Here is a 13,526-nt window from a genome sequence, read left to right as displayed (position 1 = left end):
TTATTGAAAATGGATGCAGCAGTATACCGCACACATTTCTGCACAAGAGTTAAGGAAGTGCGATCGAAATGCCGATTCGATTTCTACCGAGTAGTAACTGAATGAAAGCTGCCAATTCTTGGGAATAAGCTGATATTGTTAACAAGAAACAACACTAAGGAATATATAAATTGAGAGGGTAATGTCAAAATACCCAGACTATTGAACAGTGGTCGACACGAGGTTCGCAAACTTACACCACTTATTGTCGAACTGCCCGTTTCTGGGCAAAAAATATCCTTTTAGAACGGGAAGAGTTACCCCAAAATATAATACCGTACAACATAAGTGAATGAAAATAAGCAAAGCTGACTAATTTTTGTGTCGAACGATAACTTACTTCAGATACGATGTTGAAGGTGGCTTGTTGGGCTAGGAGGGCCATGTGAAGCAAATGGGGGTTGAAGATGTCATCAATGAATCTGAATCAGGTGAGGGGTTTGGGATTCTGGGTGGTTAGGAGAGATGCAGTAGTTTCAATAGTAGTAAGGCCATGAGCACTGGGGATGTTAAAGCAGAGGGAAGTGGCATCAACAGTGTTGAGCAGGGTGCTGGGTGGAAATCAACAGGAACTCTGGAGAATCCCTAATGGAAATGATTGGTGCCTTTTCTTTAGAAGGGTAGGGTATAGGTAACAGCATGAAGGGATTGGTGCTTAAGGGCAGATATTCTTTCTGTGGGAGCATGGAGTGTCCTGGGTGGTCAGGTCCATGTACTTCAGGAATCATGTAGAAGGTAGGGATGTGGGGAGTTGTCAGGGGGGGGGGGGGGGGGAGGGGGGATGAGGAGAGAGAGACTCAGGAGAGAGATACTGGGATGGACCTAAGGATTTGATAAGAGATTGGAGATACTGTTGGATTTGTGGAATGAGCTCATTGTGGCAGGGCTTGCATGTGGACATATCTGACAATTGGCAGAGCCCTTTGCTAGATAGTTCCTGTGGTTGAGAACTACAGAGGTGTAGTATACAGTCAGGATCAGTTTTTATTTGGTGGATTGTGGTTATCTGCACATGAATGGGTACTGCAAGACTGTGGCCAAGAAACAGCTGATCTGCTGCCCAATCTGATGTTTCACTTTAATGACTGTATCACTGCCTGTGCCATCTGGATTCTTTCCACAAACACCAACTTTTCTGAACGGCATAGGTATGAACTCTCCATGCAACATATCTTTATACCCTTAACTATCAGGCCTCAGCCTTCACTAGTCTCTGTCCTCCGCCTGCTTGTCCCATTTTCTGCTCTCACTACAGTACTACATGTCTTTAGTTACATCAACACGCCTGCATAGTTCTTTTTCTTTCTTCTTCTTCTTCTTCTTCTTCTTCTCCTCCTCCCCCTCCTCCTCCTCCTCCTCCTCCTCCACTCCACTCCACTCCACTCCCCCCCCCCCCCCCAGCAGCATAGCCTTCCAATGCTGCACTTAGCAGTCCTATCCTGTTCTCATTACTCTATCCTGCACACTAACACAGGCAGTATTAGTGTCTTTCCCCCACCACCATCACCACCCGACTACCCCTTCTCTTCCCTGCCCCCAGCCTGTTTGGCACACCCATTACCCAACCCAACAAAGATTGTTGTTCACATCAGACACACTTGCAACTGTCTCTTTGTGCCTGGAGATTACAGTGGCTATGTGTGTAAGAGTTGTGGTTTGCGTAATTTTGATAATCCGATATCTGAAAATTTCTATCATTCTTTTCCACTGTGCCTGTCTGTGACTCCGTGCCTACTCTACATTGTCAGTAGCAATCTGTCCTTTCCATATTGTTGTTATGACAATAACAACAGTATGATTAGGGAACTTAAGTATAGTGAGATCAGATTTTCTCCAAAGTTCTGATTAAATCTGGGGGGCAAGTCTTTTGGTTGACAGAAGGATCCAATTATAAATGCACACCCAACCTTGATACTGAGTTTCGTCAAACCATGATGCTTGCAGTTTCTTTGCATCGCAATGGATTTGGGTTTCTACACGCAGTTTTGATTTGCATCTCAATGGATTTAGGTTCCTAGTCAACTGTGATGAATACCACCATTTGTATTAGCTTACTGATTTGATTAATGCTATTTTGCCCCAAAAATCTCGCTCCTATCAGTTTCATAATTTAATCAGCTTTCTGTATATTGTATTATGAGAGTTCCACTGCTTTTTAGGAATGCTTTCAGCTCTGGAACTATGTTGTTGAGTGCTTCAGCAGCTGATCACTGGGATTTTAACAGTGTCATATGTGGATGCCTCCCCCCCTTTTTTTTCTCTTACACTAGTACTTGGCATATTCTACAGCTACCATTATCTGTTCTGGACAGACATAAATAAACTTGTGTGCAGTCCATAATCGGGTACCCGGCAGAAGCCCCAACTCAATCAGGGGAACCCTGCAATTCTTAACCCAATGGTGGAAGTCTAGGAAATCACGGCCTATCTTTTCACAGAACCTTCAAAGTATATGTTTCAAGACTTCCACTCGACCTGATGATCCTCCCACTCTTTGTTGCCGTTTCCCTAATGGGCGCCATTATTTGTTGTGTTTGAATTGTCCATACCGTTCTGTGCTTGCTTCTCCCTGACACAGGGTGCAGCATTCTTCCCAAGAAGTTAAACATTTCAGGGGATGACTGTAATGCCCACTACTACCCAGACTTCCAACTTCACACACTCACAATCACATCGCCGAATCATGATACATCCTGTACTTTCTGTGATGGAAACAGTATCCACTGTTCTAGAGATTATTACAAATTGATGAACGCACCAAGGTGGGGGGAGGGGGGTGTTGCGGGGGGGGGGGGGGGTAACCTTCCAACAATGCAATTTTTAACTGTTGTCAGGTAAGGAGTCGACTGAGTGTAATAAATGATCACATGTGAATAAAAATTTTATGTTATTGTACCTCATAACTAACGAAACTTCCACTCCTTGTGCAATCGCACTTCTCTGACTGAACGTTAAGTTATTAACTGTATGTACATAGGGTTAAAATTGCCACCATTGTAATGTACGATAACGCAGTCTCCACTTAATATTTTCGGAAGAAATTTTTGTCAAGCCATTCCTCTGATCCTCTCAATTCCTAATGCAACTCAAGGAATACTAGAACCAGTGATCTCCATAGTATAGAGATCACTGACTACTGACTAGAACTTACTATCCAGTTCCAGTAGCTATAGATCGAATGAAGTATCGATTTCTCAATCGGATATTTACGTAAGGTATACTACTTTCGTCAGTAGCTATTCACATTTTGTTAAATTAAGTTTTAACGATGTATGTTTCTATTTAAATTCGTGGAAATTTTTTATAATGTTGAAAAAAATATTTTCAATTATTGTTATTTCATATTATGTGCTTGTTCTCACTACACATGACTGACCTTTCCAGACCCCTTCACCATCTTGGGATTACAGATTCCGAACGGTAGGTAAGAAGCTCTGCCGTGTTAAATAGTGTGGTTGACGTAGTATTTGCTATCTTTCGTACCAGTGAATTAAAACTGCAGTTTATGTATACAAGGTGGTAAATTTGGAAAGAACTGTTTCCCCTATTTTTTTGAAGTTTTCATCATATCCCTTAAAGGAGCAAGGTTAGAGCCGGAAATTGTAGGTGATATGTTTTTAAGGTGTTTTATGGATGATAAAGAAATGTGTGCCTCCTTTACATGTCAAGTAATTTTCTAACCACGTAATAGCAATAATGTATTTCAATAATTACTTCCCGGGTTTTGAGGAGAGTCGTCATAGTTTGGATAGTGAGTAAAGGATGTACGTTAAATAACTTTGAAGACATGAGTGGATATTGCTCGGTATTACAAGCGGATGGTATTTCATAGAACCGTGTTTTATGGAATGTTGATTGTATGTGTACTTCCAACTGTGCCCGGCCCTTGCTGAGTGGCCAGCACCGAATTCTTGTACAGGAGTTGTCACGTTATTTTACGATGTGTAAACTTAACTGACAGTTCACGGATGATGATGATATTGAACGTCTAAAACAAATTAAGTTTATTTGTAACGCCTTTTTTATAAATTCGTAAGACAGCGTACTTGTACATTGAACCTAAAACTCATTTGTTCACAGGTCTTACTGCGATGGCAAGTCGTTTGCTAGCATCTGCCCTTAGGGAAACGCACCTAATACAGAAAGCTGGAGTAGCGTCCTATAGAGCAAAAATTGGGAACCGAGAAATTGTAGGATATGGGTTTAATGGCCAGCCAAGTTATATGGACCGAACCGACTTCCCAATGCCAGCCATACGATTCAAGGAGACAACACCAGATATTGAGGTAAAGTAACAGTGAGTAAATATTTAATGACCTGAGAAATTGGGTAGAAATATGACTAGGTTGGACAATTACACATGCAGATAGATTTTAATGATGATATCATTCAGTTCCAGGCAGGTGTTATGTCCCAAATTGGCTACTTTTCTCACAAGGTCCTCACAGTCTTGTCTCCATTCTGAATGGTTAATTTAGTTTCATTTATATCACTGTAATTCAAATACAAAACACTCATGAGAAAATTGAGGGTTGTGGAGTGCAGTGTATATGTAAAAAGTACACACTGTAACTTTGTGCACAATGTTACAATTTTTTCATTTTCAAAAATGTGGCGACAGTAAAGTTGTAGTGGTACTAGCAGTTGCCATTTGTATATTTCCAGTAATGCTCAGAACACTCTGTAGGTTACACACGATGCTTGCAGTGGACATCTGATCTGGATGAAAGTAAGCTATCGTATTTAGTTCTGTAAGGCTGATAATATCTGTACATACTTTGTGGTCTTTGATGGAAAATAGAGATATTTTTAAGCATTCTTGATTACTGTGGTCTTCATTCGATTGTGGAATTGTTAGTAGATGGCATTAATCACACAATTAATGCAAATATTGGTCTTGTTAGTCTCCAAAAATTATGTTTAAAAATTAATCATCAGGTGGGTTGACTGTGTGGTGGAAATTGGGTTGTCAAAACTTGGTTGGGATGGCAAATAGATTTGTAGCACAGCTTGGAGTCTACATTAAGTTGGAAGGTGACAATTTGGTTGTGAGGTGGCGAAGCCAGTGAATGTGAAAGCAAAAAATTTGCTTGTGGTAACAAATTGACAAGTAGCAAAGCCTAATGTTTATGTCCAAGCCATACTGAACAATGCAAGGGGGTTTCAACATCTAATTTTACTGGAAATTGTTTTGTGCATTCTGCAGTTTATAATACATCTTTCAAGTTGTTCATGACATATTTTACTCTGAATTGACAGTTTTCAACTCATCCATTTGATGATGTAAACTCCAAAATACACATTCAAAACAATGAAAAATTGGTTACTCTTAGATGTTTTTGTTTTTGATGGAAAAATTGTTTTTAAAATTCATTTTTAATTTTCAAAGTATGTTTTGTTTCCTGTGCTTTGTGGAACATGTGATGTCTTAACTAAGTGAAAATATTTTGAAGTCTTTGTGTCCTCCAGTAGATGACAGCAAGAGAGAGTCTCCTTAGATCTTGAGTTTGTCATTGAGTCATGGATTTGATGTAAGTAGTCTCATTATTGTAAAGTTTGGCAAAACTACAGACTATAGGCAGTGCTGATCAGTGTGCTTTTTCTTTATTAAATGTACAATGACTGTGTTTTGTGTAGTAGGTGGGAGGATAGTTTTGCTGGTATTAATCAAAGAGGTGAAAGTGAAATGCTGTGTCTTTTTTTATTACAGATTTGGAAAGTTTTTAGGATTTGTTTTCCCCTGCTGTCTTCCATTTATTGGAATATATTGAGACCAAAGTTGTGCCCAGGTTGTGACATTTAGTTAGTTCAAATTCTTAGCAATACAGCAACTGCATATTTTATAGTTTTTTAGTAAATGCCACTTCTACTTTGTCAATTCCCTCTGTCTCCTCAAAGCAGTCATCCTCTGCAACACATTGCACATCTTTGATATGTTAATGTCAGTTTGAGAGATTAACTACAATTTATTACTACAGAACAAGTCATCAGCAGGCAACTTACTTTTTGCTTGCTTACAACCACCTGTGGAAACATTCACTTGCGGCATTCTGGTGGAAGATAAAGCTTTCAGATATATATATCTAAGATCAACTAGTAATACCACCAATCACTTCTGTGTAAAAGTTATATGTTCACAGTTACAGACATGGTTGCCTTTATTGGCTTAGTTAGCTTCTAACATAACTTGTCATTTTTGAGCCTAAAGTAGACCTGTGGTTTTAAGACAGACCACTGTCACCATACCCATGTATATTTTTTAAGTAGTTCATTGTGACAGTTGTTAATTTTACCAACTCACATACAAACTATCACGTACTAACCTAAAGTAGGAACTGTGATGTGCCCCAAAGTAGTTTGTCACCGTAGCCTCTGTTTAATGCTGATAGGCCTAGTTCAATATATCTGAATGAATTGATATCATAAGAGAGATAAAGTTAATGGGGAAACAGATTTGCTGCTGAATGCTTTAGTAGCAATGTCAGGAAAGAATATGACCAGAATACTGGTAGCTGCACTCAAATTATTAATTGAAAAGAGATGAATAAAACATAACTGTTTTTTAACAGTGATCAAAACTGAAAAACTATACAGATAATAGGTTTGCTATTTAGGGAAGATTAGGTCCACTCCGGTTGACTATAGATAAATGTGTTCCAGGATGTCTTAATAATCAAATCCTTGAACATAAACTGTAGGATGTAGTTATTTAAGTTATGTATTGGAGCCCCCTCCCTCACCGAGCGAGGCGGTGCAGTGCAGTGGTTAGCACACTGGACTCGCATTCGGGTGGACAGCTGTTCAAACCCACACCCGGCCATACTGATTTAGGTTTTCCATCATTTCCGTAAATCTCTTCAGGCACAGCAGATTTCCTTCCCTAATCCGATAGGACCGATGAACTCGTTGTTATCTATAGTGGAGCCCTATGTCTGTTAGGTTGGAATGTGAGATACAACAGATGGATGTCAAACAATTTTGAATGCAAAATATCGGGAAAACTGGCAAAGGCAGAACAGGAAACAATCATTCAGGAACCTTGAAGAATGATGAACCAAGTAAGATATCAAACAATGTAGCTGCACATAAATGCTTAGTTTTTAGAATGTAGTGGCGACGAGTGTTCCAACAGTTTATTTTGTGCTAGTACAGACACAATTCATGTATCCTATAGTGTCCGCACATTGCATCAGTGCTGTTGCAGTCAGACATCATTGCACAATTTGGGTGTTCTGCAAGGAAAACTGGTAATATATATCTCTAGAGAAGATAAGTTTGTGTAATATAAAATTTATGTGAAGATTATGGCTGTCGGTATCATTTAACTATCTTGAAATCTACTATTGTTAAGTTTGAGTGAGGAACTTTACATGGGAGAACAAAGCATTTCTATGGTTGTTGCAGTAAATGCATATTACAAGAGGGAAGGGGGTCTATTCCACATGACTAAGTTTAGTTGCATTTTATTACATTTCTCAAGCAGTTAAATATTTTCACATCAATACTAATACACATACAAAGATAATTGTTGGCTTATTGACTTACTTGCTGTTGTGAATTTACTGAAGTTGTAAAAATTTGGACATTTTGTAGGCTCCACATAAATAAAGTAAGTTGTCACTGTAGTGCATTTCTGGTGTCAAAGATTTTTTCAGCTCATTCAATCTTCTTCAGTGAATTGAACTTCAAACTTATTGCTTGAATGGTTGTTCAGTCGTCTACTCTCATATCTTTAAGAAAATTCTGGAATAAGCATGCAGCTGAACTTCTGTTTTAGATATGGTACTGTATTATTTGATTGGTGTCACAGTCAAAAAAACCTGCCAAAAGACTTGTATGTGTTTTCCGTAGACAGACTGATTAAATTTTGGCAGGGGTTGTCAACTTATATTTGACTCATACCAAAGATGGCAAACTATGTACCTTTAGGCACGTAGTCTATTTTAATCAAAACAGGCATGTGTGAAGTGCATGCCTTCATTGTGGTGTGAAAAGTGTCAAGTGCATGGACAGATGAAGGCACTGTCTGGTGAATGTAATGTGGTACAAGTAACGGATCTAACTACAGTTGCAATAGTTATGCAGAGATTGCACAGTATAGACTAATATGGACAGCTGTTGCGTACCAGTCTCTGGAGTGAAGGCACAACCCCACAACTGTAATGAGAAACAAAAATGATAAAATATGGGGTGTTGTGAATGTAACTATATTTAAATCAAACTATTGGTCATTAAAATAATTCATGGCTAGTATTACTTGCTGAATAAATCAGTTGCAACATTCATGACATCCCCAGTCCAACAAATCGGTGATGGTGTGTCTGCTGTGTGTACTCTGCTGTATTGGGGGTTTAATATAGTACCCCTCTTTGTAGAGAACAGAGTTCTCTCGTTAAACCACAGGTTCTATGAGATTAGTTATAACCATATTAGTTTTTTGTTCCTTTTACATTTAGTGGTTTCTGTTGAGGTATTGAAAAAACAGCATTTTACCATGAACCCAAGTACCGTTAAGTGTTGATACTATTCATTTTTTCCCCTTCAGTTTAGATCTTAGCACCTAAAAACTTTGAAAAAACATAGCTCCATCATTGATGACAGAACTACTAAAACAAGTAGACATAAAAAGAAGAGAACTTTCTGCAGTGATTAAAAAGCTTGTTGATGAGAAGAATATATAAGGTTACAAAATCTGGCAAAATGGGACACTGTTAATGATGGAAACTTGGGTGTTGAGTAGTTGAAAAGTATTTGTTATAAAGAAAAACCAATTACAAAAGACAAAAATGTTGGTTAAGATGATACCTTTTAAAAAACTGTTGTAAGCAAAGTTGTTTGCAATTTTGTGATCAGTATCTGTAGTGAATACAGAATATAACTAAAGTGAAATTGTTAGTAAAAAGCCATACTTTGAAACTGGCACTATATTATGCTTCACACAAAAAAGCAGTTAAAATTTTCTTGATCAAGCCTGTTCACCATCCACCAACACTCATTGAGATTGTCTTCATCTAGGTGCCTTGCAATGACTAACAGGTTAAAAAGTGATAAGTGGTCTACAGACTGTGCCATAGCTATACTTCAAGAGACAATAGAACTTCATTAATCATTATCTGCAATGACATTTGGAAAGGGGAAGGTCTCTCTCTCTCTCTCTCTCTCTCTCTCTCTCTCTCTCTCTCTCTCTCTCTCTCTCTCTTGTCGGGTAGACCGTTCGCTGGGTGCAAGTCTTTTGATTTGACGCCACTTCGGTGACTTGCATGTCAATGGAGATGAAATGATGATTAGGACAACACAACAGCCAGTCCGTGAGCGAAGAAAATCTTCGACCCAGCCAGGAATCGAACCTGGGCTCTTAGGATTGATGATGTTCTCTACTCAGCTACCGGGGGCGGACTGCCTTCAGGTGTTGACATGCTGTAGCTGATGTTAGGGTGGAATGTTTTTAAGGGGGAGAGTATTATTGTTTCAAGATACTCGAAGGCCTGGTGGAAGTCTTTCAATTGGTTGCCACTTTGGTGACTTCATGTACCTATCATCATAATCCTGTCAGGTGAAAAGGGGCCTACTGTTTATCAAGGAAGCCAAACCACACAGCGTTCCTTCCAAATCTTCACACCACTGAGTGGTGATGGGTAGACAAAAACCCTCGGGCCAACTAGGATTCGATTTTTCAGGCACATGCTGTACCACTAGACGCCCAGGCCAGAGTATGAAGCAGAGTGGGAAGGGAGAAATCTTGCTTGCAAGGGACAGGACACCTGTTGCCAGTTGTTTTGAGCAATTCATGAGTGTCATAAGTTACTAAGAGTTCTGTAGCAATGGCATCACAACCACCGAAATGCTCTAGCAGGGTGTACATCTACATTTATACTCCGCAAGCCACCCAACAGTGTGTGGCGGAGGGCACTTTATGTGCCACTGTCATTACCTCCCTTTCCTGTTCTAGTAGCGTATGGTTCGCGGGAAGAACGACTGCCGGAAAGCCTCCGTGCGCACTCGAATCTCTAATTTTACATTCGTGATCTCCTCGGGAGGTATGAGTAGGGAGAAGCTATATATTCAATACGTCATCCAGAAACGCACCCTCTTGAAACCTGGACAGCAAGTTACACTGCAATGCAGAGCGCCTCTCTTGCAGAGCCTGCCACTTGAGTTTGCTAAACATCTCCGTAATGCTATCACGCTTACCAAGTAACAGTGTGACGAATTTGCCGCTCTTCTTTGGATCTTCTCTATCTCCTCTGATGATTTTCTAAGGACTCTCCCAATGAATCTCAACCTGGCACCCGCCTTACCAACAATTCATTTTATATGATCATTCCACTTCAAATCGTTCCGTATGCATACTCCCAGATATTTTATAGAAGTAACTGCTACCAGTGTTTGTTCCGCTATCATATAATCATACAATAAAGGATCCTTCTTTCTATGCATTCGCAGTACATTACATTTGTCTGTGTTAAGGGTCAGTTGCCACTCCCTGCACCAAGTGCTTATCCGTTACAGATCTTCCTGCATTTCGCTGCAATTTTCTAATGCTGCAACTTCTCTGTATACTACAGCATCATCCGCGAAAAGCCGCATGAAACTTCCGACACTATCTACTAGGTCATTTGTATATATATATATTTTATGAGAAGCAATGGTCCCATAACACTCCACTGTGGCACGCCAGAGGTTACTTTGTCTGTAGACGTCTCTCCATTGAGAACCACATGCTGTGTTCTGTTTGCTAAAAACTCTTCAATCCTGCCACACAGCTGGTCTGATATTCCGTAGGCTCTTACTTTATCAGGCAACAGTGCAGAACTGTATCGAACGCCTCCCGGAAGTCAAGGAAAATGGCATCTAACTGGGAGTCTGTATCTAATATTTTCTGGGTCTCATGAACAAGTAAAGCAAGTTGGGTCTCCCACGATCGCTGATTCTGGACTCCATGTTGATTCCTACAGAGTAGATTCTGGGTTTCCAGAAATGATATGATACGCAAGCAAAAAACATGTTCTAAAATTCTACAACAGTTCGATGTCAGAGATATAGGCCTATAGTTTTGTGCATCTGCTCAATGACCCTTCTTGAAAACTGGAACTATCTGTGCTCTTTTCCAATCATTTGGAACCTTCCGTTCCTCTAGAGACTCACAGTACTCGGCTGTTAGAAGGGGGGCAAGTTCTTCCGAGTACTCTATGTAGAATCGAATTGGTCATCAGGTCCAGTGTGTTGGTATGCTGTGATTATTTAATTACATTGGAATATATATAGATATTTTCAGTTAATAGATTTGGTATGGCCTTTTGAAAGTAGGAACTTGATTGAATTAACTAGATAGTATTAGCCAAAATTGCTAAAAGTATTTCTGTAATCCTGTGTGCTGTGTTTTAGGCTCTGCGACAGAAGGAAAAGGGTGACTGGAGGAAATTAAGTATTGAAGAGAAAAAAGCTCTCTACAGGGCAAGCTTTTGTCAAACATTTGCAGAAATGCAAGCACCTACAGGAGAGTGGAAATCTATTATTGGATTTACTCTCATTGGGGTCTCCCTTTCATTGTGGATTTACATGGCAATGAAACTATGGGGTAATTGTTGTTTTGCATTATGCTGACTTTCATGGTTTTATTGATTTTTTTTTGTTATTAATTTGTTGTTCATTTCTTCCAGTGTACAAGCCTCTGCCATCAACATTTACTGAGGAGCGCCGGGAAGCCCAGCTCAGGAGAATGATTAACTTGCAAGTGAATCCTGTTGAAGGTCTGGCTTCCAAGTGGGATTATGAAAAGAATGACTGGAAGAAATGAACATTTTGATTGTTATTAGCTTCTGTCATGTAGTGTAAAGATATGGACGGATTCCCTTGAAATTCAATGTATAGTAAGCCAGAGTGGAGAATTATAACAAATGTTCCACACGGGTGATGTTTTATTTGTGTACACAAATATTACTTTAAAGATGCAAATTAATACAGTATGTCTGCTGGACAAATGTTGAATATTTTGTGTCTGCTGAGATTGATTGTTGCATGATTTGAATTAGTATAAAAAATCAGCTGTTCCTATAAAAAATTAGGCAATAAAATTGTTTTAATCACTGGATTTAATTTTTGCAGAAAGCTTAAGAATTTTGACTATATGATATGGAAATTATGCAGTAAGAATTATCTGTGCAGATTTACTTTGTCAGTTGTAACTTAAAAGCGTCATCAGTTATTGCTCTACTAATATCTAATTTCATGTGAAGTTTATTAATCTTCATATTGGTGCATGGCTGGTTATGTCTGAGTAATATTCTGAGACAGTTGTTATTTCTAGGGTGTGGGGTGTGAATTGTGCTCTTTTGTTGTTCACATTATTCTAGTCACTAATGTATGTTGTATTACAAACTTCAGGAAAAATATTATGTGACTTCTGGAATCTAGTGTCATTGCAAAATGATGATCAGTACTTCCCCATCAATTTGCATGATCATGGGTATGTCATTGCTGCTCCAAAAAATCTGTCACTGGTGTGGATGCCTTATTAATCATAAACAATGTGTAGAAAATTAAGAAACAAATGTTGCACTGTATTTATTAAAATCAGCCCCTTCAGTGTTGTCTGTTCTCTAGTTAAATATACACATTGCAACATTCAAAGCTTATTGCAGGTACTGAAACCAATTAAAAAGAAAGGTAGCATTCTTATGTGATGAAGTCCTATGTGAATACTGTGACCTCTGCAGACTGGATGTTAAGCATCAACAGCAATGTGTAGGAAACTAGTATGGAAAGGTTTACTGCTGGGAAAAGTTATTATATAACTTTACAATTAGTAACTGTGGTATATTTTTTGACATTGACTCGCTGTTTGACAATATTCCTTTATTAGTTCTGCATTGGTGTCAAAACTATTAAATTCTTTTTTAGTGCTGTGATTTATCTGATACACTGGCAGCTGATTTAAAGCAGTATTACAAACTAGTTTACATAGCTGTGGAACTGCAGTTTTCCATTGTCAGTACTGCATTTGTAAAAACCTGATTTTCTCACAGATGTTAACCAAATTTAATCATTCACTTAAAATTTAAATTTGGCAGTAAAATAAAAGTTCCTACAGACAGTGCTTCCTTAATTTCAACTATAAAATTTCGTAGGGTCTCTCTTTTTCCCCACCCCTGCCCTGATTTGACATAATATGGTAGGATTTTGTAGCATTTGAATATGAACAGGTAATTACACTACAGTTGTACCGTTCTTTTGAAGTGAGTGTTGTATTAAATTGGAGTGATGCTGAGCTAGATAGAATTTTAAATACTTGAAGGTTTTTGTCAAATACATTAAAAACACATGTAAAGGAATGATGTGGAAGGTTCACAGCAAGAATGTGTGTGCACAAGACCAAACAAAACTGCCTTGAATATTTGTGAGAATATTTGAAATTGTTTTTAGTTTTGTTTTTCCATCTATGAGCCTCCACATTGTTTTGACACATACTTAGCATTTCATCTTGCTGA

The 13,526-nt window shown here is 38.7% G+C and overlaps 1 protein-coding gene across 3 annotated transcripts; it reads left to right on the top strand.

The window, feature by feature from the left end:
• Positions 1-3,319: 3,319 nt before the first annotated feature.
• Positions 3,320-12,448, top strand: LOC126194706 (cytochrome c oxidase subunit 4 isoform 1, mitochondrial). 3 transcript variants are annotated; one of them, XM_049932943.1, is made up of 4 exons: positions 3,320-3,459; positions 4,120-4,325; positions 11,425-11,617; positions 11,700-12,448. In XM_049932943.1, exons 2-4 carry the CDS (start codon positions 4,131-4,133, stop codon positions 11,834-11,836), a joined length of 525 nt encoding a protein of 174 aa, XP_049788900.1. In that variant the 5' UTR covers positions 3,320-3,459; positions 4,120-4,130; the 3' UTR covers positions 11,837-12,448. The 3 variants fall into 3 exon arrangements, with proteins under 3 accessions (XP_049788900.1, XP_049788901.1, XP_049788902.1); XM_049932944.1 differs by having other exon boundaries at positions 3,413-3,463; XM_049932945.1 differs by lacking the exon at positions 3,320-3,459 and adding an exon at positions 3,488-3,625.
• Positions 12,449-13,526: the final 1,078 nt, after the last annotated feature.

This window comes from Schistocerca nitens, chromosome 7 (genome assembly GCF_023898315.1).
Source record: "Schistocerca nitens isolate TAMUIC-IGC-003100 chromosome 7, iqSchNite1.1, whole genome shotgun sequence".
NCBI lineage: Eukaryota > Metazoa > Arthropoda > Insecta > Orthoptera > Acrididae > Schistocerca > Schistocerca nitens.
The sequence above is the reverse complement of the archived record's forward strand: the minus strand, read 5'-3'. Positions and strand labels throughout refer to the sequence as shown.

Coding starts and splice junctions, on each gene's coding strand:
- LOC126194706 (XM_049932943.1), top strand. CDS start 4,131: ATGGCAAGTCGTTTGCTAGCATCTGCCCTTAGGGAAACGCACCTAATA. Junction 4,326..11,424: donor AGACAACACCAGATATTGAG/GTAAAGTAACAG, acceptor GCTGTGTTTTAG/GCTCTGCGACAGAAGGAAAA. Junction 11,618..11,699: donor CATGGCAATGAAACTATGGG/GTAATTGTTGTT, acceptor CATTTCTTCCAG/TGTACAAGCCTCTGCCATCA.